This window comes from Elaeis guineensis, chromosome 4 (genome assembly GCF_000442705.2).
Source record: "Elaeis guineensis isolate ETL-2024a chromosome 4, EG11, whole genome shotgun sequence".
NCBI lineage: Eukaryota > Viridiplantae > Streptophyta > Magnoliopsida > Arecales > Arecaceae > Elaeis > Elaeis guineensis.
Window position 1 is genome coordinate 90335974 of NC_025996.2, and position 27773 is coordinate 90363746.

At 38.6% G+C, this 27773-nt stretch overlaps 1 protein-coding gene across 1 annotated transcript in view; it reads left to right on the plus strand.

Moving 5' to 3' along the window:
* Positions 1-3413: 3413 nt before the first annotated feature.
* The window catches only part of LOC140850995 (callose synthase 3-like), a 40720-nt gene continuing 16360 nt past the window's right edge, over positions 3414-27773 (plus strand). The window contains exons 1-5 of the mRNA XM_073256155.1: positions 3414-3480; positions 7556-7572; positions 9741-9860; positions 9929-10044; positions 10165-10248. Of these exons, the coding sequence (XP_073112256.1) occupies positions 3414-3480; positions 7556-7572; positions 9741-9860; positions 9929-10044; positions 10165-10248 (404 nt within the window). The remainder of the gene's footprint in view (positions 3481-7555; positions 7573-9740; positions 9861-9928; positions 10045-10164; positions 10249-27773) is intronic.

Below are 27773 nucleotides of genomic sequence, written 5' to 3' on the forward strand. Positions count from 1 at the left end.
CTGGGACGTCCCGCTGGGACCTAAATCCCTGTCCGAGACTTAAATCCTTGCATAGCATGATTGCTTGGTTCTTTTTTAAAAATTTTCAAAATATGTGAACAAATATTCCAATTAGGTTGCCAACTCCATTATTGGAATCAACTTTCATGTCAAATTTATTATGTGATGAAATTGGCTTAGCAAAATGAAGATATATTGCAAGTGGGTGCTTGAACTGTTATTGGGTTTTTGAAGACTAAACGTGAGTTAATGAATTTTATGGCTCTTTATAGTGTACATTTGCTTGAATCTTGAATGTAGAAGGATTTCTAGAAGCCGTACAATCTCATATTGCCTGGTATGGAACGTACCATCTGGTATAGGATCGTATTGGGTGGGAATTGAGATGAAACTCAAGTTCGGGCCGATACAGGTTATACCACCCACACCGAGGCATATCAAGATAAAAAGAAAGAAAAATGGTTCGAGGGTTATTTTGGTATGCGGTACATACTGTACCGCATTGATTATACCATATCAAACTCGAAAGGAATCGCTATTATACTTAATCGAGATTGCGGACCTTGGATGTAGTCTTCCTTACTCTGCCAAGTGAAAATTTCTTGCACTATCATGAAGTAAATATTGGCTTCTTGCTTCTTTGAGAACTTTGCTTTACAATATTAAACTTTTCAAAAGATCTGCATAGCCATTGGGTTAGAAATTTGTTTTCATTAGCTTTCAAGCTTTGACAATGAATTTATCTCTCTTTTTCACGTATCTTTTTTATGTTGCTACCACCATGCCAGAATATCCCTCATAATTTCATCAATTTCACTATTCTCAGTACCTCCATGATGCACAATCCAACATAGAGGATTTTCTCTTTTGGATTGCTCTTGGAAATTGGAGGATGTCTACTTTCACCTTGCAATTCTATTCTTGAATTCATGATATTCAGCTTGATGAATGTGCCAGTGTTGTAGATAATAATCTCTACTGTTATATTCACCATATTGAGCGCTAAATTGAGGAAGTGAGTCTTTATTTCAACAGTAGAATTTCATTGACATCTGGTATGTTCAATATCTGATCCTCCAGCCAATTTTTTGATGATTGCCAAAGCATTTGAAATCCATCTTTGTGACTGCTTGGATGCTTCTCCTCAAGCTACAGGAAAATTTAGCATTTTATCTTGACAGTTGATTAATTTTACCACAATAGTGATTTCACTTCAGTTCAGTTTATACAAATCTTATTACTGCATGGTTTAAGAAAAAGATAACTATGGAAGCAAAATGAAGACTTTTCCCAGAAAATAGTGTTTTCTTGCTGAAGAATTTATAATTTAAGAGATTTGGTGGGAAATCATCCTATATGAAGAGGTTCCTTGTTAATCAGCATAAGGAGTTCGATGATTTTGTTTCACAAAGGAATCTAACTTGGAATTTTCAATTTCTTTGAAGCCTAATATATCATTCATAATTGCATTCTGAGGACTCCAGGATGCACTCAATGTGATCCATATTCAATATGATACTTTTATACTCTGGTCCTAGTCAAAACAACATAGCAAAAAAAATTTGCTGTTTTCCCAACACGTCCTGCAATATTGGCTTTTAATCCTTCTCTAACTATTAAATCCTAATAGTGTAGCTATCTAATTAGACAACCACCTTTCCAAGTCAAAGCAACGAAAATGTATCGAAAATATTTTATCAAAATGGTTGAAAACAATTTTTAAGGCTGTGAAACAGAAAATAGGACTTAGACTAGTATAGCCTAGGGAACTCATAGTATAACTGGTTGAGGAGTTTTTTGGGACCCAGACCCTAAGTGCAACTTGGAAGCCATCATGACACCCATGTGGGTGGGTCTGTTTGCATATAATCTTGTGTTTATCACGTTTGGCATTGTATAGAAATCTACCTAGATATCAATAATGCATGGGCCTGGGTTCTTGTATGCCATTTCTCCAGCTTGACTAGAAAGAGGCTATGCTGGGATCACATTAATATACTAATTTATGAATCCAAGAATATTTAGTATGATGAATGGGATAGAGGTTGTGTTTTTGATTGCTTATATTTCAGTGGCTTATATTTAGTTAATTGCAAGGTACATATTTGACACATACAACCATTTAGGTACTTTGAAAAATGAAATCTAGCTCCTTGTAAAATCTTAATCAACTTACTAAGCAGTGAATAATTTGTGTTTGATCACTGTTGTCCTTGCAGAATGTGGACTGCATCCTAATCTAATTGCTTTTGATGAATGCATTTAGAGTAGGATTGCAAGGGTTGATTGGGGAAGTTTTCCAAGCATAATAAAGCTAGGCTGAGGAACCTACATAAAGTGGATATTGACAGCTTATACATTTAAGTTATTAAATGCCAATTATGAATGGTACATTGAGATGTAAAAGTCTTGAGTGCACACAAGGCATGAACATGTCAATGGGGAAAAGAAACAATCATATATTTGTAATGTGTAGGAGTTAGTATCCTGTTCTTTTGGTGGAGAATAGTACTTAAGAAATATGAGTATTTTGCTTCCAGAAGATTTTAAATGAGGATGGCTATTATAGATTTGACACGCCTTTGGAGATTGGATGTTTTGTTTCTGTTGAAACTTTTTATTTATAAACTTTCGACTTCTAACTGAATGATGCAATACACAGTATATCAGAATCTCTACTTATTTGGATTATGAGCACCTTCAATAAGATCAAATAAAGGGGTTACTAGGAATGATAAAACATCTATATTCTAGTAGAATGCAGGTACTGTTGAAATGCCAGTATCTAATATGAGTGCATCAACAAACAGAAGCTAGAGTTGCTTTTGTGAACATTAGTGAGGTCAACGTTATTGTTCTGGATGATTTTAAGACAATATTGGACTAGTTATTTGTTCCATAAATGATTATGACAAAAAGATCTGTTTATAATAAAAGGAGCACGCTGCTATTGCAGAAATTTGTGACATATCATCTTTCTATTTGTTTAAAGATGAAGTTATGTGACCAGCCGGTGATATTCAAGGGGCCATTTACACATTTTTTTCATATTTCAGGCCTTTCTATGTGCTTTATTTAAGCTTGGCAAATTTTCAACAGGAAATCGTATAGTAGGGGTCTAGGTTGTCCAAACCGATTCCGAGACCCATACTGGTTGGCTATCGTTTCGCTATGGTACCAGTTCGCTGCCATATGGACACATGGTACAGCAAGGCATCGGTTCTATGCTCATTTTCTTTTTCTGGATTTTTAAAAATTTTTTAGCTCTTAAGATCTCTAATCTCTGTTTTTTTTTTCTTAAATGATTTTAAGCCCAAATAGATGTTTGTTGATGTTATTTGATGTTCTATCTCTTGATGATTGTAAGTGATCTTTTCATGTTAATGTGGCATACCTGGAATAAAATAAAAGAGATGCCCTATGTAGATCCCAAGTCTGGAAAAGTGGAAGCCAATGGTGGTGGTGGTGGATTTGTGAAAGGTATAAGGATGATTTAACAATAACACACTTAACGATGCTTGTTAATGTTTTGAGTGATCTTTTTGCATCAACATGGCATTGGCTGCAAGGTTTTAAATCCCTTGGGATGGAGGTCTCTCGCTATCTTCATGGAACGGGATGCCCCGCTATCCATCCTGTTCCATTTCGACAGCTGTCCCGATCATGCATCCTGGTAGATATCCTCCTTTTCTCTCTCTTTTTTTCATTTTTTTTCATTTTTTCTTTCTTCCTTCTTTTCTTTCTTTTTCTTCTATCATCTTTTCTTTTCTTTGCCTTTTGTTAAATTTTCTTATCCCTTTCTTTGTTTCTTTTTTCTTATTCTCTCTTTTCTTTCTTCCTTTTTTCTTTCATTTTCTTCTTTTCTTTTACTTTTTTGTTTCTTCATCTTCCTTTCTTTCTTTCCTCTTTCTTCTTCTCTCCCTGCATGGATGGGTTTCGGAGTCCCAACCCCGTTTTGATCTCGTTTTTCACAGGAACGGAATGGGACAACCGGGATGCCCCTCAACCCATCGGGACGTAAAATCTTGATTGGCTGAATTAAATCAAAAGAGATGTCCTACATGAATCCCAAGTCTTGGAAAGTCAAAGCCAATGGTGGTGGTGGTGGGGTTTGTGAAAGGTGTCATGATCTATAAAGATGATTAAACGGTAACACCAATGTCCACAATCTTGTTGAACACTAATATGCTCAAAGCAATAAGATACAAAATATAAAATGATACAATCAATTACATGTATTTAAAGTATACATATCGAGATCTACAATCTCATCAAGTGTTGATGTTGTTGATGGATATCCTGATCTTTTGCATCATCAAGAGGCACATTAATCCATCCTTCTAACCAAATGGCATTATAGTCCTGTATGCTAATCCCATAAAGTATAGGCATTGGATTATAATGTCTCAAATCTCTTGCTAAAGTTCTGGCTCTGAGACGTATCCTCGGGCGATAATATGGTTGTGAAGGAGCCCATCCGAATATGTTAGTAGCAAAATCCAGCTTGTAAAATGCTCTAGACTGTATAAGCTAGTCCCTATTAGAAGATGATGTCTTAGATGCACCATACCTATGTCCATATAGATCATAAGCTGCCCCTGGCTGTAGGTAACAAGATCCAGCATATGATGATGAATTTGATGTCTATGGATCCTACAAATGCAAGGTCATCTGCAACTGTGTCATGTCCTAAACGGCTCGAGGTGCCTGTCTTCTATATGCAATCGTATTCTTGCAAGCTCTACCAATTATATCATGGTCCCTATCTTATGTGGCATGCGCAAAGTGTGACTCATCATGAATTGAAGACCATCCGTGGCTATCTTACAAATGGTGTTGATCACTAGATCCATGATCATTAGGACTATCATGCCGCTTTCCATGATCTTTAAATTTGAGTGAACTGACACCACTCCATTGAGGTTGCAACTCTCTTTTTTTTTCCTTTGAAGCTATGCTGAGTAGCTACCTACATTCCCTTTTGCCCCTCTCCATATATGTTGAAAAGATGGATGTCGCCCACCTATTTGAGTCAATCGGATAGCATGGCGGGCTTGTCTAAGCATCTCTCAGTCATATCTTTGAAAGGATATCTCGGATATCAAGTCATGTTATGAATGACTCCCCAGTGATCCTACTTTCTATGTCTATTCAGTTGGAATCATGCGTGAAATGTTGTGATCTGCTCATCGCTTGCATCCACCCGAGCCTCGCTGGCCACAAAATTGGCCAGCATGGAGGCGATTCTGGCTCATTAGGCTTCGGCTTCTGCTACTAGCCCAAAAGTCATCCAATTATGGGATCATTCTCATCTGAACAAAAGCATCCAGCATCGGATCTGCATACTTCAACTCAACTTCCTTCTGAATGCATTTCATGTTCGATCTTAGACTATAGGGAACATATACAAGGTTGTTGAGGTGCCTATACTAGACAGTTCATTTGCTTACTACGAATGAGGGTGAAAGTGGAATAATTATGCTCACATTCATTCAAAGAGATCATCTAAAGGAGGATTTGGATGGCAAGCCACTTCAGATTCCTCATTGATAAACCAAAATGAATCCATTATTCAGCTTCAAAAGTATTGAGCAAAATTACATATAAGATTGTATCATATTAATAGCTATGTAACATCAAGAAATAGTCATCGTCGTTGATATTTAATCTACCTGGATTCTTTTTTTTTTTTGCTTATGATAGCTGTCGAGACTCCAAACCTATCAGTGCCCTTTCTAAATATTTTCGACTGTGAAAGTTATATTTGTTATAACATATTACTGATTGAAGATGGAGTTAACAAAAGCATGCCACTTAATTTTACTTACCTCTTCTAGATACATAGCTGTGATTTTTGAATCAAGTTTTATCTTATATATCGCATTATGTAGGGCGGTCAGAAGTTCCTTATCCATATTAATCTTAGATATGATGTATTGGAACTTCGAGTTCAAGTAGTAAAGTGCAGATAAAGTTCATAATTGTTGAAGTTGTATAAGTACAAGAGTTAAGTTTTTAGAGGATTCTTGATTTCTTGCTTACCTACTAGATGCAACTTTCTATCCATCTGGTAGTCCCCCCATTGCTCATGATATTGATATACTTATGGGCATGGTTTGGATCTGCTTTCCTATTCTGATGCTTTGTCCATCTGGGGGTATCTCTCGTTGTCCACGGTTCAAAGGACTTTGTATAATGGCTTGATAGCCTTCATTATCTTCTCGATCCGCTGTCAGAATGTCTACACTCGGTACTGACAAAATATTTGTCATAGGTCTGCTTTCTTGTCAAAGAGGCTATCAGATGCAATATAATTCATAGCGAACCATATGACATCCGATCTCAAGATCTCCTCCTTATGTATCTCTTCATCAGTGACAGGACTCATGTGTAGTTATAGATAAATCTAGTGATAGTTTGGGCTAACTCCACTTTCGGTTGCACCCTATGAAGCTTTCCCATGTTCATCAACATTAGATTGATACAATGCACACCATATGGTGTCCAGAAAATATATGATCGCTGGCTTGCTACTCTATTAGAATCTTTCTGATGATCTTATATTGTGCCCCATTATTAGTGATGATTTGTATGACATTTTCCTCTTCATGATCAATCATCTCTATCAATCTATGTACATGGCATGGTGCACCTGATGGAAAGGATCAATTAACTTTTGGAAAAATTTTGCATCACAATATTTCAGAAAGTTGATGCTCTATTTGGTAGGATCGGCCCAACCATCACACATCACCGTCAATCCATATGTGGCCCACTTGCTTTGATACGATGCATTCCACTTCTATAGGTCCTTATAGTTATCAAAATGCTCAACATAGATGTCTTTTGATTCTAGAGGATATACACTTGAGCCAGCAACTGTATGAATGAAATGGCAGATCGATAGAATGTGTTGTCGGCCGCATTCACTAGGATGTGACTGAAGTGAAATCAGGATCCAATAGCTCATCATATATCTTTCTTCTTATCCTTCAATATGTTGTCAATCCATTGCTTCAAATCCTTACTAAGGCGTGTAGATCTAAGTTATGGATTGTGATTTCTAATTGAATTTCTCTGGAGGACTTCTTTCTGCTGCTAAAAGCCCCCAGCATAGATACAATATGGCCACCATCTCTCGTGACAGCCTCCTTAAGTAAGGTCGTCCTAAACTCTGACTCTCCTCCGATGGTCATAGAGCCCAATCCTAACTCGTAATGTGGTAGCCCAAATCGAGCCCTATGCCTGGCACCTCCTCTAGTTGCTACTAATCATCTAGGCTTAGCTAAATTTAAAAAAAAAAATCTATGCCTCGTCATCTAGAGCACAGACCTCCTTTGGCTCCTAGAGTGATTGGAAGATTGCTTTGCAGCTCGATGGTCCATGTTCATCTTCTTCTTTGAAATTCTCTCTTTTGTTGTTCTAAAATCAGTGAAGTACTTCTTCATCAGCTATCGGATCTTTTATAGGCATTTCCGACATAGATACATCAGGGTAACTACCATCCAAGTGCTGCTTTAACTTGATTACCTCTCTTTTGAACTTTGCATTGCAGCAATTGCATTTCCAATGGTACCAATCTAAGAGCATTTGTCCATGATCCCAACCAATGTCACGCTCTTGATTCTTTTTCTTTGATGGATCCATTCTTGCATATTTAACAAGAATGTCAGTTTATTAATTATATAAAAATAATAGAATTTTATTTTCATAAAAAATATGTTTTCTACTTCAAAAAATACTTCTGAATTATGTAATAAATAATTCTAATTTGTCACAATTATTCCTAAGTTTTAAAAATTTTTAGTTAAAAAATAAGTTTAAACATCATAAATTTAGAAAATGTGTTTTCTAATTCAAAAAATATTTCTAAATTATCTAATACATAGTACTAATTTTTAATATTTTTGTATTAATTATACTTTTTTTCATTTTTGTAAACTAAAATGATATTTAAATCCAAAAAGTTTAAAAATTTATTTGAGCTCAAATCCATGTAGAACCCTACAATGGATGCTACATATATTTTTCTAGGTCTCTGGGCATGCATCAAAAGCTACTTACTTCTCAAGTTTATTCAAATTTGATCCCAGGCCATTATGCATATAATGCATCAAAACTTGCATAAAGGAATGCCAAATTTAGGTTGAGAGAAGCTTGCACACCCCTAAACAACATTCTAATTTTATAGTTATTTTTCATATTCTATTTTTAATAATTTTTAATCCAAATATATATGTTTAATTTAAAAAATTATTTATTTAACGAATGTATAGATTATCCATAGATCTACCACATATCATGAAATCATGCACCTCCCCTTGTTTTTCTAATTTTCGGAAATTTTTTGTTGGAAAAAAGAAAAAGAGGAATGGAGGTGGGGGAGAGGCACCTTACCTTAAATCAACCTTTAATCTTAGATTTTCTGTTGTTTTTTGGCACAGGGGGGCTTTGAGAAAAAAGAGAGGAAGAATGGTCCGAGAAAGCTTCCTAAGTCTTCTTAGGCCTTCCCATCACCATTATTAGAGTGATGGGAGGCGAACTGACCCAAACTAGGCCGAACTGCTCGGTTCGGCCCGATACCTTTCGAAACCACCTAGTTTAGAGCAACTCTAGCTTGGCTTTGAAAAACCAGGTTGAACCGACCCAGACCGTTCAAGTCCCAGCGGGGTATCCCATGGGACACCAGGATGGGGCACCATCCCAATGTATCGGGATAGGGCGTCCGCTAGCATCCCAGCATCTCAATTGCAACATCTTGAGATATCCTCTATCCCAAGTGTTCGGATGGGCGGGACGGTGGCGCATCCCGTTCTATGAAAAAATCAGAACAGCCCCATCCCATGGGATTTAAAATCTTGGTTTGAATGGGGCTGTTTGGCCCGGTTCAGCGTGCCATGGGTAATTGACAACATGATGCCTTAGTTCAAGGCATTGTTCAACAGCTGCTGAATTATTAACATGGTAAATGCCTTGTAGTTATGGCAGAGAGTTTTAGTTTCAACCAAATTATTTAATCTTGATCAACCTAGTTGCCCAACTATTGTTAGAACTTAGAAACATGCTCAAAGAAACTCTTGAGGAAGTTTGAAGACAATGAGGCCCGTAATAAAACCCTTGGTTCAAAAATGCTGAACACATGCATCAAAATGTGGAATCATCTGCAATAGAAGATTCAGCAGATTGGGAAGCTATGGATGTTATTGAGTTAACTTTTTGTAGAAAATGGGAAGTTGACACCCTTTTGATATACTGTTGCTGATTTTGGGTATTTGACCATATCTGAAAGATGTCGCCTCTATGATTCTCTCAAGTAATTGTTGAAAATTTCCTTTCCTATGGTATCATGGATGGGAGAGGTAAGGAAAGACAGTAGCCTGGAATAACATTAGATGTTGCCTTAGGTAGGAATGCTCGGCAACTGAGGATCTGTTAAGCCAACCACAACTAGTTGGGAAAATGCCAGATGCTTATGGTCATGGTTCTCTTTTATGTAGGGATTATGAGTTTTATCTTGGATTTAGATGAGACAATGAAATGAACTGTTTCATAATCCTTGTTTTTATGAATTTAATTGTATGAATTTGCTGTATATGCATCTGCCTTGCATTGCATTAATTTCCTCATTTGTCATGTGTAGTCTGCATTTCTACATTTTTGTCTATCACTCTTCCCCTCGTGCTTCATTCTTTTGGTTGACAAACACTTCATCATTGCTGATGTTTGTGTTCTATTCTCAGGTTATATATAGGATAAAGCTCCCTGGTCCTGCAATTTTGGGTGAAGGGAAACCTGAAAATCAAAATCATGCCATTATTTTTACACGTGGGGAAGGTCTACAGACTATAGACATGAACCAGGTAGTTAATAATTTGCTTATCCTTCAAATAGATTTATCATTCGGAGCTTACCACATCCATTTTTGTAGGATAACTACATGGAGGAGGCATTGAAAATGAGAAATTTGCTGCAAGAATTTTTGAAGCATGATGGTGTAAGATATCCATCCATCCTTGGAGTTCGGGAGCATATATTTACCGGAAGGTTGGTTCTTTCATATAAACATCAAACAAGTTTACAGGTTTGGTGAAGTAGTTGTAACTGATAAGATCTTTTTGAAGAAAGCTTATGCCTTATAGATATACTTTTTGGTGATTTTTGCAGTGTTTCTTCTCTTGCATGGTTCATGTCAAATCAGGAGACTAGCTTTGTTACAATTGGACAAAGATTGCTTGCTAACCCCTTGAAGTAAGTTTTTATTTGAAGCGCAACGGTTCATTTTGGAGTTGATTTTGTGAAACTGTAGTTGAAGCAACAAAAGCTATTCTATAAAATGAGCAATCACATGTCTATCAATCAACTTTTATTAACTCCATCAATGTTTTTGTGTGTTTTTGGGTCCGTGAGATTGAATTTTTTGGATGTGCTCCTTTCTTGTAGTATTAGTTTGCAGCAAATGCCTTAAAAACCTGCACCAATACCCATACAAACACAAGGCCCAAGCTGGCGTGCCATGTGGCATGGCCAATTTTGGTTATGATGGGTCTTTATGCCTCTTTTTAAAATATTTTTATTGTTTTAAACTTATTTCTAGTTAATGCATTAAAACTTGCCAGGCCTTTGTTCAATCAATTGCTTTTCAGTGCATGCTTGTAATGATGTAAGATATTGCTAGGGTATGTTAGTGTTTCAAATCTGGAACTCGAGATAAAGTTTGTACTAAATCATGGACATGGGGCAAAATGAATCGATTGTTAGTGCCAAGAAACTTTTTGAATATTATGGAATATTGAAATGCAGATGGTAGTTAACATAGAGAATATGCAATCATAAGCTAGATTCTGGGTTAATATGTTACAACCTAAATTCCTAAGTGTTTATATTTTTCATTGTTTTGTTTGAGCACTGCTATGAAATTGATGTGCAAGTTGACCATTTAAAAATAGAAGGAAAAGTGGCCACCCAAGCTTTGCTGTGCTGGTATCGGAGGCTGGATCGATCGGCCGGTGGCATGGTTCAGTATGCCCCTATACCGTTCCATGCCGGGCCTGTACCAACACAGCAGAGAGAGTAGGAGAGAGGAAAAACATGAGAGAAGGAAGAGAGAGAGGGAGAGGGAGAGGGAGGGAGGGTCACTGAGGTTGCCAAAGGACCGCAGATGACCAAAGGGGCTCCACTCGCTAGACCCCTATTTCGTTCAAAATTGGGGTCCATCAGAGCCCCTTTTGTATTTTGGAAATTTTAAGTGAAGTCAAAGAGGGAGGGAGAGGGAAAGGGAGGGAGGGTCGCTAAGGCTGCCAAAGGATCACGGAGGGCTCCACCTGCTAGACCCTTGTTTCATTCAAAACTAGGATTCATCGGAGCCCCTTTTTTATTTTAGAAATTTTAAGGGAAGTTGGCAAACCCCTTGCTGACTTCACTTAAAGTTTCCAAAATAAAAAAAGGGCCCCAACGGACCTCTGTTTCAAACAAAACAAGGTTTCGGAGGGCGGAGCCCCTGCTTTGCCCCTCCAAATCACTCCCCAGCCCTCCGATGGCCTTTGGAGTTCTCCATCTCTCTCCCTCCCTCTCCTTCTCTCTCTCTTTCCCTCTTTTTCCTTCTCCATATCCCTCTCTTCGTGGGTTTCTTGTTTTGAATGCTAGAACCATCCCGGTCTGCCACCAGCATGGCTCAGTATGCCCAAAATCATGGTTTGTGTTGGTTCCACATTCCTTATGGTCACCCATCTTGATATGTGGAGAATGTAGGACCAATACAATTGTCCATGCTCAGCACAATCATATGTACCAAAATTAATATGCAAAACTATCTTCTAGGAAGCAGGAGATATACCCAAAATATTAGTTTATGCAGACTATTCTGAAGCTTAGTTCCTATTTATTTATACTAGATCCAAGTTCAGCAAACATTTTAATGTTTTCAACAATTCACATTCTGAAGCCTTCAAATAAACATTTTTTACACCTGTAATTTCATTTTCCAGTTTAGAAACAACCTTGTGCTACAAAACATATGCAACATAAGGACTTTAGAAATGCAACACCATGATATATATGTTCACATAAAGAGTCAGACATCACAAAGAGAAACAAAAGAAAAGTTCATGTTGATTTTGGTTTTGCTTGAAGCTGGGATGTCTGTTCCTTCTTATTTTGGTATCATCGCTGTTTGCCCTTACAAAGAATAATGGGATATGGGCACCATAAATGCAATCAATAGCATTCTTCATTTAAATGTATTTGCATGCGATATTAATAGTGGGATGTCAAGTGCATGTCATTATTGCTGGCAATGTTAACTAAGTCACTTTGAATGTAGGCTAGATGTGCGGGTTGTTAAGGATAAGCGGGTGGACAGGTGCGTCCCCTTCAGGGGTTTGAATGTAGTGGTACCTGAGCATAGTAATCACTTTTACTAGTCAGTTGAAATGGCGACTTATTGTCTCACTAGAATCCTGAAAGGGCTCAACAAGCAACCTGTTCATGACACCATGTCCACCACAAAAAAGAAACTTGGCCAAATGTTCAGTTGTGTTTATGTGCCTAGTGCTGGATATAACCCTCGAGCCTCCAAAATTTTCAAACAGTGCCCTAAACATCATTATGATCATCCTAAAATATTCATATCCCCAGTTGGGATGTGCCCATTCAACATATCACAAAGAAGTTGATACCTAGAAAATGGCCTTGTCCTTCATGGTCTCTTGTATACAGTATTTTGAATAAAAAACATCCATCCCGAATCAGGATTGTCTAATTTCGTCTCGTAATTCCTCTTCATCTAGCATGGTCACAAGGTCAGTAAGGAAAGGACTAGTTGCATGGAGTAAAGAATGATAGGGTTTTTAGATAAAGCGGTAACATATCATAGCAAGCAATATAGAGCATTTAACACATCATTCCAAGTGTTCAAATATGCTTGAGCTGTACACATCAAATTCTGTATGAGATAGAATGACAAGCATAAATGTTTAGCTATCACAATTAAGGTTCAGTCTTGGTGGTGGACTGCATATCGGTGGGTGATCGGTATAGTTTGGTACTAGTACTGGTACCAAATTGGTGGGTGACCGAGATACTAGGTACCTTGGTTCGCCATACCGGGCCGAACCGTCCGGTACGGGGCGTACCGAGTCGGACCGGTCCCTTACCGGTCTGGTTCGGGCCTTTTTTTCGGAAAAAGACCCCGAACCGCACCGAACCGGGCGGTTCGGTGCGGTTCGGGCCCATACCGCCCGGAACCGGACGGTATGGCTCGGTTCTGGATCGGTTCGGGATGAACTGAACCATACCGCCCATAGGAAGGGGAGGAAGGTGGCTCAGTTTGATGAGGATCTTGTGTTATTTTCTTGGTATCTGAAATAAAATGAAATCTCAAGCATCTCTCTCTTTCTATCATATCTGTTATACCATCTGTCTTGTAGTATCCGATATGATGTATTATATCATATTGATATGTTATTTCATATTATACCAATATTTGGTATGTTGTTTTGTATCAAATTGAAATATATATCGGTATTATAATAGAATGGTGTCAGTATAAGATCCGGTACCGAGATTGTAAAGCTTGTACCATGTATTAGTTCATCGGAATCCAACTCGTAAGATGAATTTGATTTGGTTTTTCATCACCAAACAGATGGAAATGCCTAGGGAAGCATTCTGAGAACTTGAGAGGAATCTGAAAGGAAATTTTGAACCTCTGATAGCTAGTAATAGAGGTTCCCCGCCCCAACAATTACTAAGCATTTACCATTACCCTTCTCCCTATTTGGTACCATGACTCCTTGCTCATTTAACCCTGTGCATTCGTACCGTTTTAAGTATTCGTTTCCACAACAATTAATCGCAGTTGTAACAGATAGTTTAGAGACCTCAACAAGATTTTAAAATAAAAATCTCAGTATTATAATCACACAACACTCAGTATTTATGATTAAAAAAGAAGCATGAGCGATATCTAATATTCCAATTAGTAACTCAAAATGGCATCATAAAATTGAATAATATCTGGTTGTATCAATATCATAAATCTTGTGATGCTAGTAGTGGTATATATGTCTCAGAGTTAATGAAGAAATTCTTATGGTGGAATCATAAAATTGAATAACTTCTAATTGCATAATGTTGTGATGCTGGAAGCTTGAACTGTTATATGCGATATCATATAGGATCACAATTGGAGCAAGGCTTTTCATAAATAAGTCAAATAGAAGAGAGTTCAGGTGTTTTACCACCCTAATTTTAATCAAGTTAAATGGTTGAGGGCTTTATGATGTGTTCTGGATCTTCCAAACCCATTTTCTTCTGCATGAAACTGATTCGATTGCAACATATGGCTATTAAGAATCTTTGTACCGCAATCTAACTCCAAATTGAACCCAAATATGTCAATAATATGCAATATAATGCCATATTAAAGTTATATTTATCAATTATTAACTTCAAAAATCCAAAAAAAAAATTTGAAAATCGAAAAAATATTGTGTACCGGTACCGGATCGGTACGCCCAGGCGTACCATTTGTCGGTACGGTACCGGTACCGTACCGTACCATACCGGTCCGGGACCGGCACGCCGTCCGGTACCGGTACAGCGAACCTTGCTAGGTACCAATCTTATATCGTATTGTGTTGACCAATATCAGTACATGAAAAATGTTGGGCCTCATGTGGTGCTCCTAAGGCTCAGAGGACCAAGGCTAAGGCCAAGGTCCAAAGTTCATGAGGTGCTCATGGGGTTTCTAGGACTAGTTTGGGTTTTAGGACGAAAGGCTAACAGCCTTTCTGATCTTGAGATCCAGGAACTTTGGGCCTTGAGGGGCTAACTTGTTTTGGACTAGATTTGAGTCCTAGGTAGATGAGATTTGTTCAAATCATGGGTGTACATAGGTGTGGGTTAGTACAAATCTCATATCAAGTTAGCCAAGGGAGTTTTGTGGTTGGGTCACAGTGACCTTGTATAAATACCTTTGTATTTAGGGTTTGTATAAGGGTTCAATCAATCAAATCATTTTCTCCCAGAACTCTCTCTCTCTTCCTTCCTTTCCCCCTCTCTGGTCTTCTCCACGCCCTCGAACCAAGAAACCTATGGTTTCTTGGCCGCCAACCCAAAAAGGAAAGAAAGGAACCAGCGCTGCCTCTTTTGCACGCTCCTGTTTTGAGCGCCCCTCTTGGCCGCCCAAGAGGAGTTCAGATCCTAATTTTTTGTTTTGGAGGCTTCATCAAGTGCGCTTCCAGGTCCCAAAAGGTAGATTTCAGATCTGATGGAGAAGGGGTTCAAATAGAAGAAAGAAATCTTACCGACAGGATTTACAAGGCTGCTGCAACCAGAAAGGCTGTTCTTCTTCACGTGTTTCATTCCCTTCCAGGGAGTTTTCTTCATTGATCTCCTAGTGGGAGGTACTCCACACACTTGGAATGTGGCACAACAAGTGATATCAGAGCCGTGTTGCGTGGAGGGAGAACGAGACGCCAGAAGGTGAAGATCTTCAAAGGCTGAAATTTCAGCAAGATCCCTTCAAGGTATTTCTCAAATCCCTTAGAGTTTTCTGTTGTGATTTGGTTTGGATCCAGCCATGGCAAGCAACATGAAGGTCGATTTTGAGAAGTTTGATGGGAAAGAAAATTTTTCTATGTGGAAAGTTAGGGTTGAAGATCTCTTAGTTCAGGCAGTCTAGATCAGACGTTGGAGGAGAAGCCTGAAGGGATGTCGGATCATCAATGGATATCCCTGGAGAAGAAGGCTTGTTCGGTGATTAAAGGATGTTTGACGGATGTGGCTCTCTATTCGGTGTTAGAGAGAAGACTCCGAAGGGTTTGTGGTCGAAGTTGCACACCATGTATATGGAGAAAAATATGTGCAACAAGCTGATGTTGAAGAAGAGACTGTACAGCCTTCGGATGCAGGAAGGTGGAGATGTCTTGGGTCATATCCAGAAGTTCGATCAAATGTGCAACGAGTTACTGAACGTTGAGGTGAAGATGAAGGAGGAAGATAGATCTCTATTATTGCTATGCTCGCTGCCCCCTTCCTATGATCGATTGGTGACGACGCTGTTGTATGGCAAGGAGACTCTAGAGTATGAAGACATGGTCTCGGTGCTGCGCTCCAATGAACAGCGGAAAAAGATGACCAAGGATGGAGCTTCCCAGGATGGTTTGGCTGTGAGGGAGTGGTCAGGAAGAGGAAAAGAAAGGGGCAAGTCGAGGGAACGATCAAAGTCCAGAAGAGTAGAAGCAAGAAAGAGGCTTGGTGCTACGAGTGCAATGAGATCGGGCACTTCAAGCGAGATTGCCCGCAGTGGAAGAGCAAGAAGGGAGACAAGAGAGGATCTGATGCGCTGAGTATGGTGGCTGATCAGGAGGTGGAAGATGATCTCTTGGTGGTATCTGATGGTCACAAGTGATACACAGATGTATGGATCCTAGATTCAGTCTGTTCGCATCACTACACCCCAAATCCATCTTGGTTCGTGACATAGACCAAGATTGATGAGGGGACCGTGACACACGGAGATGATCACCCATGCAAGGTTGCTGGTATAGGGAGCATTCGGGTGAGGATGTTTGATGGGATGGTGCAGACTCACAAATGTGAAGCACGTCCTAGAATTGAAGAAGAATCTGGTGTCACTGGGTCATTTGGAGCGGAGCGGCTTCAGCTTCAGCAGTCGTGCTAGAAGTGGAGTCTTAAATATCTCCAATGGAGCCATGGTGGTGATGAGAGGTAGAAAGATGGAGAATAACCTCTACAGGTTGGAAGGATCTATGGTGATCGGAGAATTTGATCCAGCAGCTGCAGTGCAGGATCAGCAGGGGGCTCATCCGGTTGTGGCACTACCGCCTAGACCATATGGGTGATCGTAGGATGGAGCTGAGCAAGCATGGTCTAATTCCAGATCTGGATGGAGGTATTTTAGAGGTATGTGAGCCATGCCAGATGAAAAAGCAGAGGAGAGTGCAGTTTGCCAGCAGTTCAGCCCGCAGTGCAGCCCCACTGGAACTAGTCCACACTGATGTGTGGGGATCGGCTCCGGTTTCAGCCAGAAACGGGGTGAGATACTTCTTCACCTTTATAGATGATTTCTCAAGAAGGTATGGGTTTACTTCATGAAGGAGAAATCAGAAGTCTTCACCGAATTAAAGGTGTGGAAAGCTGAGGTGGAGGAGACAGGTCGGAGCTTGAAGTGTCTACGGTCCGACAATGGCGGAGAGTACACCAGTAGGGAGTTCCATATTTTTTGTGAGGAGTGCAGCATCAAAAGGCACTTCTCCGTGAAAGGGACTCAGCAAAATGGGGTGGCCGAGAGGATCAATAGAATCCTTTTGGAAAAGGCACGGTGCATGCGGCTGTAGGCAGGGCTTCTTAAGGCGTTCTGGGTTGATACAGTGGATGCAGCCTACTATTTGGTGAATCGGTCACCTCACAAGATTAGATGGTGGTATTCCAGAGGAGAAATGGTCTGGAAGGAGGATTGGGCTGAGCCATCTAAGGGTGATTGGGTGCACGGCATATGTGGACATCGGTGCTGGTGAGCGGATCAAGTTGGATGCCAGGTCACGGAAGATGGTGTTCTTGGGGTATCCACGAGGAATTAAGGGATACCGACTGTGGGATCCCTTGGAGAAGAAGGTCGTCATCAGTAGGGATATCACCTTCGATGAAAATTTAGTTCTCCAAAGGCGAGATGGCATGGAGGAGCAGCAAGAACAGCAGGAGGTCCAGCAGGGCAGTGCTGGACAACTTACATCCTATTCTCTTTTGCCTTTTGCAGGTGCATCGAGAGGACTTGGTATTCAGGTGGAGTACTCTTCAGATGTGTCTCCACAGGTGGAGAGAGCTCGGACAGGTGATAGAAGCCAAGAGGTCCAGCAGGAGCAAGCTGGACCTAGGATGGACATCGGGGTTGCACTGCACAAGCCCAAAAGAAACGTCAGGCAATCGGAATGATATGGCTTCGAAGAGACGTTATCATATGCCCTAGTGACAGCGAATGGGGACTCCTACACCTACGAGGAGGCCATGGAGTGCCAGGACAGAGACAGGTGGGTCTAAGCAATGTCTGAGGAGATGCAGTCTCTCCACAAGAACGAGACGTGGCGATTGGTGCAGTTGCCACAAGAGAAGAAATCCATTGGTTGCAAATGGGTTTACCAACACAAGGAGAGGCCTTCGGAGCAGGGAGGTATCAGGTACAAGGTGAGGCTAGTGGTCAAAGGATGCTCCCAGAAGGAAGGCATCGATTTCAGCAAGGTTTTCTCTCTTGTCGTCAGACATACTTTCATCAGGCTGTTGCTGAGCATCGTAGCAGCTTAGGACTTAGAGCTGGAGCAGATGGATGTCAAGACGGCATTCCTCCATGGGCATTTGGAGGAGAGCATCTATATGGAGCAGCCACCGGGGTTCTAAGAGCCAGGAGCAAAAGGGAAGGTCTGTTTGCTGCAGAAATCGCTGTACGGACTGAAGCAGTCGTCGAAGCAATGGTACAAGTGATTTGATTCCTATGTGAGGAGCATCGGGCTTTCCAGGTGCGAGTATGACTCTTGTGTTTATGTTCGATCTTTGGAGGATGGGTCTAGGGTGTTTCTACTCTTGTATGTGGATGACATGCTTATAGCATGCAAGAGTAGGAAGGTTGTGCAGGAACTGAAGGCAGTCTTGTCTCGAGAGTGCGAGATGAAGGATTTGGGGCCTACGAGCAAGATCTTAGGCATGAAAATTTTTAGAGATCGAGCCAAGAAGGTGCTGCATTTATCTCAAGGAGGCTATATCAAGAAGGCCTTGGAGAGGTTCAGGATGAAGGAAGAAAAACCGACGGAGCTGCTACTTGCTGAGCACTTTAGACTCTCGAAGACGATGTCGCCACAAACTGAGGTGGAGGCTCAGGAGATGGAGAGAGTGCCATATGCCTCTAGTGTGGGAAGCTTTATGTACGTCATGGTGTGTTGTAGGCTGGATATCGTCCACGCAGTGAGCCAGGTCAGCAGGTTCATGGCACAGCTTGGCAGGGAGCACTGGCGAGCACTGAAGGAGATCATCAGGTACTTGGTGGGTACTGTTGGAATCGGCATCTGCTACGGACAGCGAGGTGCTGAAGGACTCTCCAACATGTCCAAGGAGGCTCGGGGGCTGATAGGAGGGTTTGTAGATGCTGATTTTGATGGAGATGTGGACACTCGACGATCTACGACAGATTTTGTATTCAGCCTGTTTGGAGGTCCAGTTTCATGGAGATCATGTTTGCAGCCTATCACGGCCTTATCGACCACTGAAGTGGAGTATATTGGCGTTACGGAGGCAGCGAAGGAGGTCTTATGGCTGAAGGGTTTGGTGTTGGAGATGGACCTTGCACAGGAGATCGTCAGGGTGCACTGTGACAGTCAGAGTGCACTGTTACTTGCACAGAACTCTGTCTACCATGCGAGGACGAAGCATAGTGACATTAGATATCATCGGATCAGAGAGCTTATGGAAGAAGGCGAGGTGGAGCTGGTGAAGGTCCACACCAAGGAGAATCCAGCAGACGTACTGACGAAGGTTCTTCCACGGGACAGCTTTCAAAGATGTGTGACACTGATGTGCTTGACGGACAGGACGGAGTTGGCTGAGGCCTTGGGGCACCAAGATGGAGATTGTTGGGCCTCATGTGGTGCTCCCAAGGCTCAGGGGATCAAGACTAAGGCCGAAGTCCAAAGTCCATAAGGTGCTCATGGGGTTTCTAAGACTAGTTTGGGTCCTAGGATGAAAGGCTGTCAGACTTTTAGGTCTTGAGGTCCAGAAATTTTAGATCTTAAGAGGCTAACTTCTTTTAGGCTAGATTTGAGTCCTAGGTAGATGAGATTTGTTCAAATCATGGGTGTACATGGGTTTGGGTTATAGCACAAATGTCATATCAAGTTAGCCAAGGGAGTTTTGTGGTTGGGTCATATTGACCTTGTATAAATATCTTTGTATTTAGGGTTTGTATGAAGGGTTCAATCAATCAAATCATTTTCTCTCAGAATTCTCTCTCTTCCTTCCTTTCTCGCTCTCTCTCTGGTCTTCTCCACACCCTAGAACCAAGAAATCTAGGGTTTTTGGCCGCCAACCCAAAAAAGAAAGAAAGGAACTAGCGCTGCCTCTTTTGCACGCCCCTGTTTTGAGCACCTCCTTTTGGCCGCCCAAGAGGAGTTTCAGGTCCTAATTTTTGGTTTTGGAGGCTTCATCAAGTGTGCTTCCAGGTCCCAAAAGGTAGATTTTAGATCTGATAGAGAAGGGGTTCAAATTGAAGAAAGAAATCCTGCCGACAGGATTTACAAGGCTGCTGCAACCAGAAAGGCTGTTCTTCTTCCACGTGTTTCATCCCCTTCCAGGAAGTTTTCTTCATTGATCTCCTGGTGGGAGGTACTCCACACACCTGGGAACGTGGCATAACAAAAAATCTATTTTTATTTTTTTTATTTTAGAGGTTTTTTAAAGCTTTATTTAGTTTGAAGTGGACGCAATGGTTTTTTGAGTTCATTTTTTTTGTTTAAATAGAATGTACTTTAATGATGATGTTACTTTAATTTTTATGTTACATGCCTAAAGAATAGTGTGACCATGTATAATGCATGTTAAATTAACTATGTACAGCATTAAAAATGTAAATTGTAAAATACATATACTAAAAATTGGAAATGCAATATACATGTATCTGTTCTTTTCCAAGTGTCGATGCCTCTTGTAAACATCTAGGTTATGTTTGTAGTTGGATCCCGGGACTTAGATCTAGCCTTGGTATTATGCTCATCCAATATCTTAGTAGGCCGTTTATCCAGATAGCTATGCTGATACTGTTACTCTACGGGTACAATAGCAGAAATTCAAAAAAATTCAGAGCTAATTTTGATCGATACTCTGATGGAGGATGAGAAGCATGATAACCACTCGAATATGAAGACTTGCAGGTGCATTTCTATAAGGGTCAACATATATGTCATGCCCCTGATCCGAGATCGTGAGCCAAGGGTCATGAAAATCATCGTATACTCATGAAAAACTCTCTCCATAAACATGCAAGGCATTCCAAGTACAATATCAATGCATCACAGTGGAATTAAATTAAATCACTAAAAGTCAAAATTCAATTTATTAACTAATTCCAATGGATAACCAAATTTAAAAGTTTTACATCAAATAAATATCCACTAAAAATTTAAAATAACAATAATAAATTTAAGTTTGACGATGTTGATAGTGCCAAATCTTGCTTCTAGTCTCACTCTTAAGTAACACCCGCATCCGCGACTAAGTATCGGAATCTGAAAACAAAAGAGAGGTAATAAGCTTGATAGTTCGGTAAGTAATAAATATCTCAACTAAATATTTTAGATATTATCATAAAATATAATATGCAAAAATAATTGTCATAAATAAACATAAGAACATATTTCATGTTAATTTATGTAAATCAAATACTTTCAAATATTCGTATGCATAAATTATAAATCTGATTCGAAACAAATAACATGTAACTCAACAACCTTTAACTATGACTACATTTGTATCTTGTGGTGCGGCAAGAATGGAAATAATGAGCCCAATCATAATCATAGTGCCAACGCATAATCCCTATTGGTAGGGTCCAAAGAAGCAATGCACAACCCGCATTGGCAGGGTCTAGAGAAGCAATGCACAATCTCTATTGAGGTCCAAAGAACCAATTCATAACCTGCATTAGTAGGGTCCAGATGATGTAATTAGGCTGAGAACTCAAATTCGATGCATACCAAAATATTTTTGCAAGGTAATATACATACCATAATTCCAGTCAATATATGCATATTTCATAATAAATAAAAAAATCATAATTTTTCAAAAATCCTAATATTTGCAAATCACTCTGTTATAGCCCAAACCAAGCCCACTAAAGCCCATTAAACAAAAAAAAAAGAAAACAGAGCAGGAAGACTCCCGATCGGAGTCTTCCTCTTCTCCGATCAAGAATCGGAGTCCTAGGGCCATTGAAAGACCCTAGGACGAGCTCTATAAGAACCCTTCCCCTCTCCTCTATGGGTAGACCCTTCCGTCGTCGTCGATTGCCGGAGATTTTTCTCCGATTTTCCCGTTTGAAGCCGTGACTCCTCGACCCGTGTTCGCCGCGATTTCTCGCCGGTGGTGGTCACCGGAGGTTGTGGTAAGGTCTCCCTCCTCTCCCTCTCTTCTCTCCCTTCTTTCCCGTGCCTGTGTGCACGATGGCCGGCGACGGGTGTCGCCGGATTTAGTTGGAGAAAGAACCCCCCTGTAAGCCACCTCTTTCCTCTGATTTTCCGGCGCCGACGGTCACGCCGACCGCCGGCCCTGGTCTCTCCGAACCCGGGAGAGTCGGCCGTTGCCGCCGGCCACCTCCGGCCATAAGATGGCCGTGATCGGCCGATCAAGGCACGGGGACCTCTAGGTCCCCTGTTTCGGCCCAATGAAAGCCCGGGAAGAAAAGAAGAAGAAGAAGAAGGAAAAAAAAAAAAAAAAAAAAAAAAAAGAAAAAAAAGAAAAGAAAAAGAAGAAAAAGAAAAGAAAAAAAAAAAAGAAAAGAAAAAAAAAAAAAAAAAAAGAAAGAAGAAAAATAAAATAATAATAATATAATAATAATAAATAGGATTTTCTCTTCTCTCTCTTCCATGAAGAAAAAGAAAAAAAAAAAGAGAGAGAAAGAAAGAAAAGAAGAAAGAGAAAAATAAAATTAATTAATAAATAATGAGATAAATAATAAAATATGAGAAAGAGAGTTTCTCTCTCTTCCCTCTCTCTCTTCAGCTTGAATTAGTATTTTTCTCTCTCTAGAATTGGATTTTCTCTCTCTACTTTCTCTCTCTAGAATTCTCTCTCTAGATTATCTCTCCTAAGATTTCTAGAATTTTGAGAAGAATGATGATGAATTTAAATGATCCTCGTGATGGATTTTTGATCCGTGATCGTCGGACGGTACACCGACATCCACTTTGATCAGATCAAGTATTTTTAGATTTTATTTCTCATGATCTTATTTAATTATCCACATGATAATTTTAACATGATTTGATATGATCAATCAGAATTTGTTGAATCATATTGTCTGAAGAATTCAAGATGGATTTTCTCTCTCTAGAATTTTCTCTCTCTAAAATATTCTCTCTCTTGATTGATTCTCTCTCTAAAAAAGGTTAGTGAATGAAGAAATTTCTTTTAATAAGTCTGATCTGATTCTAATGAAGAACCTTGATCCATGATTGTCAGACAACGTACTGGCACCCACTCTAATCAGACCATGAATCTTTAGATTTGATCATCCATGATTTCCGATCTAGCCATGACTTGATTTGATCACATTGATTTCACCAATCGAGATATTGGACCCATCGTAATGTTGGATTGTGTCACCTGATCAATTCGAATTGTACCTCATGAATTCTCTCTCCTCTGATTTTCTCTCTCCACTTGATTTTATGAAATCGATGAAGAAACCTTGGTCCTATCACTTCGAATCCGATTTGATCTGATAGTCAAACTTTGGATCGTTTAGGTCCTAATTAGATTTTGATTAGATGAAATTAGATGATCGGACCCAATCTAAACCGTTGAAATATAGAATTCGTATTCTTTCTAATTATTCAAATTGATTCTGTATAGGATTGTGGATGTTTGATCATGGGATATCGCGATATGATCTACGAACAGAATTTTTGGAAGAAAATTTATAGAATTTTATGGATTTATTGGAATGCGTTCAAGGTAAGTAATGTTTCACCTTTTCTAGATTCATCGGCAAATTATAGTGTATTCTTCTGATATGATTTGTGAAACGATGCATGAAATTGGATGAATGGTATTTTTGTTATGAAAATATCTTATTTGAAATGTTATGATGAAGCATGATTGAATATATTGATTTCATGATGCATTATATTGATTGATTTCGATACTACATGATTATATGTTTTATTATCGAAATTAGAATATGAAATATGATTTATGAAGAATTATGATATAAGAAACAATAAGAATTGACAACCTGACTATGTTGAGGACCCCGCCAACGGGGGCATATACGTTGGCAATTGACTGTCCTGAGGATTTATGTCGCCAGTAAGACCAGCGACATGTCGCCAGATAGACCAGCGACAAAACCGCCAGTTAGACCAGCGGTTCCAAAGGACTTGGCTGCCAGATGATTCGCAGCCCACCGCAAGCAGATACGCGGTATTATGACCCTGCCACAGGGATAATGTGGTCATAGCTCATGGTTGACGAAAAGAAATTGAAGAACAAAAGAAATTGAAATCTCGAAAGAAACTTGAAATTTCGAAAAAGAAATGAATTTGGCATGAATTATATTGCATAATTGAAATTGATTTCGAATTGATGAACTCTATATGCTTATTTTCTATAAATGATTATTTACTTATATGCCTGATGAAATCTGTTGAGAAGTGATCGTTGCTTACTGGGCTGTCTAGCTCATTACCTCTTATTTTACTGTTTTTACAGATGTTGAGGAATTAAGATGATACAAGATATGAATGGAAGAGTGATCAGAAGCAGAATCATTATACTTTTATTTAGGTTGAAAGTCTTATTGAATTTGGTGTAAGACCTATGAATCATTGTTGAATTTATTAAGATATTAAAGAAAAAATTTAGATCGTTATATTTTGGATTTAAATTATTGACTAATTATTCCGCTGTTGTTTTAGGATAATATGATAAGATGCCTTGCATGCTTATGGGAAGAGTTTTCTATGAGTATGCGGCGGTTGCCATGACCCTCGATTCACAATCTCGGGTCGGGGGCGTGACAACTAAAGTGGTATCAGAGCATAAGTGGATGAATTATGAAACATAGAATCAGATATAGAATGGGTGTAAGTGGATAGACACCAGGGACATTATAGTGTAGATCTTTGATGATTGTAGTTGGAGAAATATTTATAAATTTTGATTAAATATTGAGATTTTGTTTGAAAGGATCACAATAGATTATAACATATAGAATTTGAAATATGATGGATGATCTATTGATCATGATATGATTAGTTAGATCTTGATCGAAAGTAATCACAAAAGGATTGATATAAAATTGTATTGTGCATTATGGTTATTAAATTGATCATTGATTATTCAAGTGAATCGTAAGTTCAAATTCGATGTGAGAATAATACTATGATATTACTTCTAGTTGAGAAGTTGACTATTATTAGCAAGATAAAGACTTGACGATAAAATGTTATTCCAGAATGGGCTAAGAAAGTTTTTTTTTATGATGCTTGATTGGAATATTTATCGAAATTGAATTTGATATGTGGATTATATATAAATGGCATATTGGGATGAATGTATATTTGAGGATATTGCAAAGAAACCTATTTCTTATTGATGAAATCGATTATGAGGTTGTAGAATATTCATCATACTGGAAGCTTTAATCATCATCCTTAGATCTAAATAATGGATTTTATTATGTCTATTGGAGATTACATGATGTGTATGAAATTTTAATTTAAAGACTTCGTATCTAAGTTGATCAAGAGATTTTCTGATATTATTGTTGAGGTTGTTAATGAAAAATTGATATCTTCAGATTAAGATAAAAGATCTGATTTATATTTATCTCAGATTAAGAGATCCATGTGAATTTACAATTTAGAAAATTGGGATTTAGGAATTGATATGGAGTTCCTTTGCTTTTGTTAACGAGGTCCCTAATTGAATCTATTATTAATGGAGATTTGATTTTTGAAGCTTGTATGATTATTATGAAAGGATATTTGATAGATATTGAAGATCCTGATGATAAAAATTTTAGAAAAGAAAATATTAATGATTTGAAATTCATATATATTCAGATTATGTCCAAATTTGATGGAGCATCGAAGAATTTTCTCGTTGATTTGACTTATAAAGATTTTTTGGTTTGAAAATTATCGAATTGAATTGATATGAGAATTGAGATTTGATTCATATTGATTATAGTAAATCTATATGATGGTTTAAATATGATATTGGACTAAGGGTTAATCAAGATTTTGTACACCAGTAAAGATATGAATGAGAATCGAAAGTTAATCTTTGATTTCAATTGAAATTTGAAATTTTAGGATAAAGAAATAATTTGATCCAATTTTTTTTGGTGAACCTAAGAAATTTTGATTGTTAGATCAGAGTGCGCAGCGGAAGCATGGTAATCTGAACTACTTTGAGTAAGTCAGGAATGTTGATTCTCCGAGTCAAAGAATTATAATAAATGATATAGTTTGATATTAAAAAAAAAAAAAATTTAGATATCCTAATGTGATTTTTAAAAGTAGTGCTTCCACCTACTATGCTACAAAAATAATTAGCATCCTAATTCTAGGATGAGTGGACCTTTGATTTTTGATTTTAGATTTAAAATATTTAGAGATAAATTTTCTCTATTCTAGAAATAAATTTTATAATTCTTTATTTATTAAGAAGAATTTGAGATTGTTTATCGAATGATGATTTTGATCTTAGATTAGTATACTCAAATAATTATCTCCAGGGTATAATGAAATTTGAAGTTAGAACTCTTTTGATTATTATTATTTCTCAGACTGAATGAAAAAGATTGAGGTTATCTATTGATATTGACGATTGTTCTACAAAAGATAGAATGGAGTTATTCATAATTTGATAATGAATCGATTAATTAAGAGTTGTTAATGTTTAGATAAAGAAAATTGATATACTTACTTAGAATAGAGACATTGATTTTGATTATAAGAAAAATATAGTTTTGATTTAGATCAATTTTTGAGTTATTGATTTTTATTATGGAATGACTTAATGATAAAATTTGCTTCAAGAATTAGAATATTTAAGAGTTTGAGGGTTTGAGTAAGAGAACTTCAATGACTAGAAAATAGTGATATTGATTTCAATCAACAATGGTGATATTGATCTTTATGAAATGACTTAATGATGAATGAAGTTCTTATGCAAGAATAGAGACATTGATCTTTTTCTATTCACAAGAGATAGAATTGATTTTAATTTGAGTCATGAGATATTGAATATTAATTTTTACAGGAAATGAGATCATAATTTTGAAATCTTGAAATATTGAAAATCTTTGAGATGTTGATCTTGATGAATAAGAAAATGAATAGTTCCGTATCAGATTGATATTAATGTATTGACTTTTTCCTTATGAAATGATTTAAGAATGAATTTGTATTAAGAATTAGAATTTTGAAATATTTGATGATGAGATTCAAGTAAGAAACTATGAAGACTCAAGCAAAAATATCCCCAGCTCTTCGAGACTACAGGTATGAAAAATTTCGAGGACGAAATTTCTTTTTAGGAGTGAAGAATGTTATAGCCCAAACCAAGCCCACTAAAGCCCATTAAACAAAAAAAAAAGAAAACAGAGCAGGAAGACTCCCGATCGGAGTCTTCCTCTTCTCCGATCAAGAATCGAAGTCCTAGGGCCATTGAAAGACCCTAGGACGAGCTCTATAAGAACCCTTCCCCTCTCCTCTATGGGTAGACCCTTCCGTCGTCGTCGATTGCCGGAGATTTTTCTCCGATTTTCCCGTTTGAAGCCGTGACTCCTCGACCCGTGTTCGCCGCGATTTCTCGCCGGTGGTGGTCACCGGAGGTTGTGGTAAGGTCTCCCTCCTCTCCCTCTCTTCTCTCCCTTCTTTCCCGTGCCTGTGTGCACGATGGCCGGCGACGGGTGTCGCCGGATTTAGTTGGAGAAAGAACCCCCCTGTAAGCCACCTCTTTCCTCTGATTTTCCGGCGCCGACG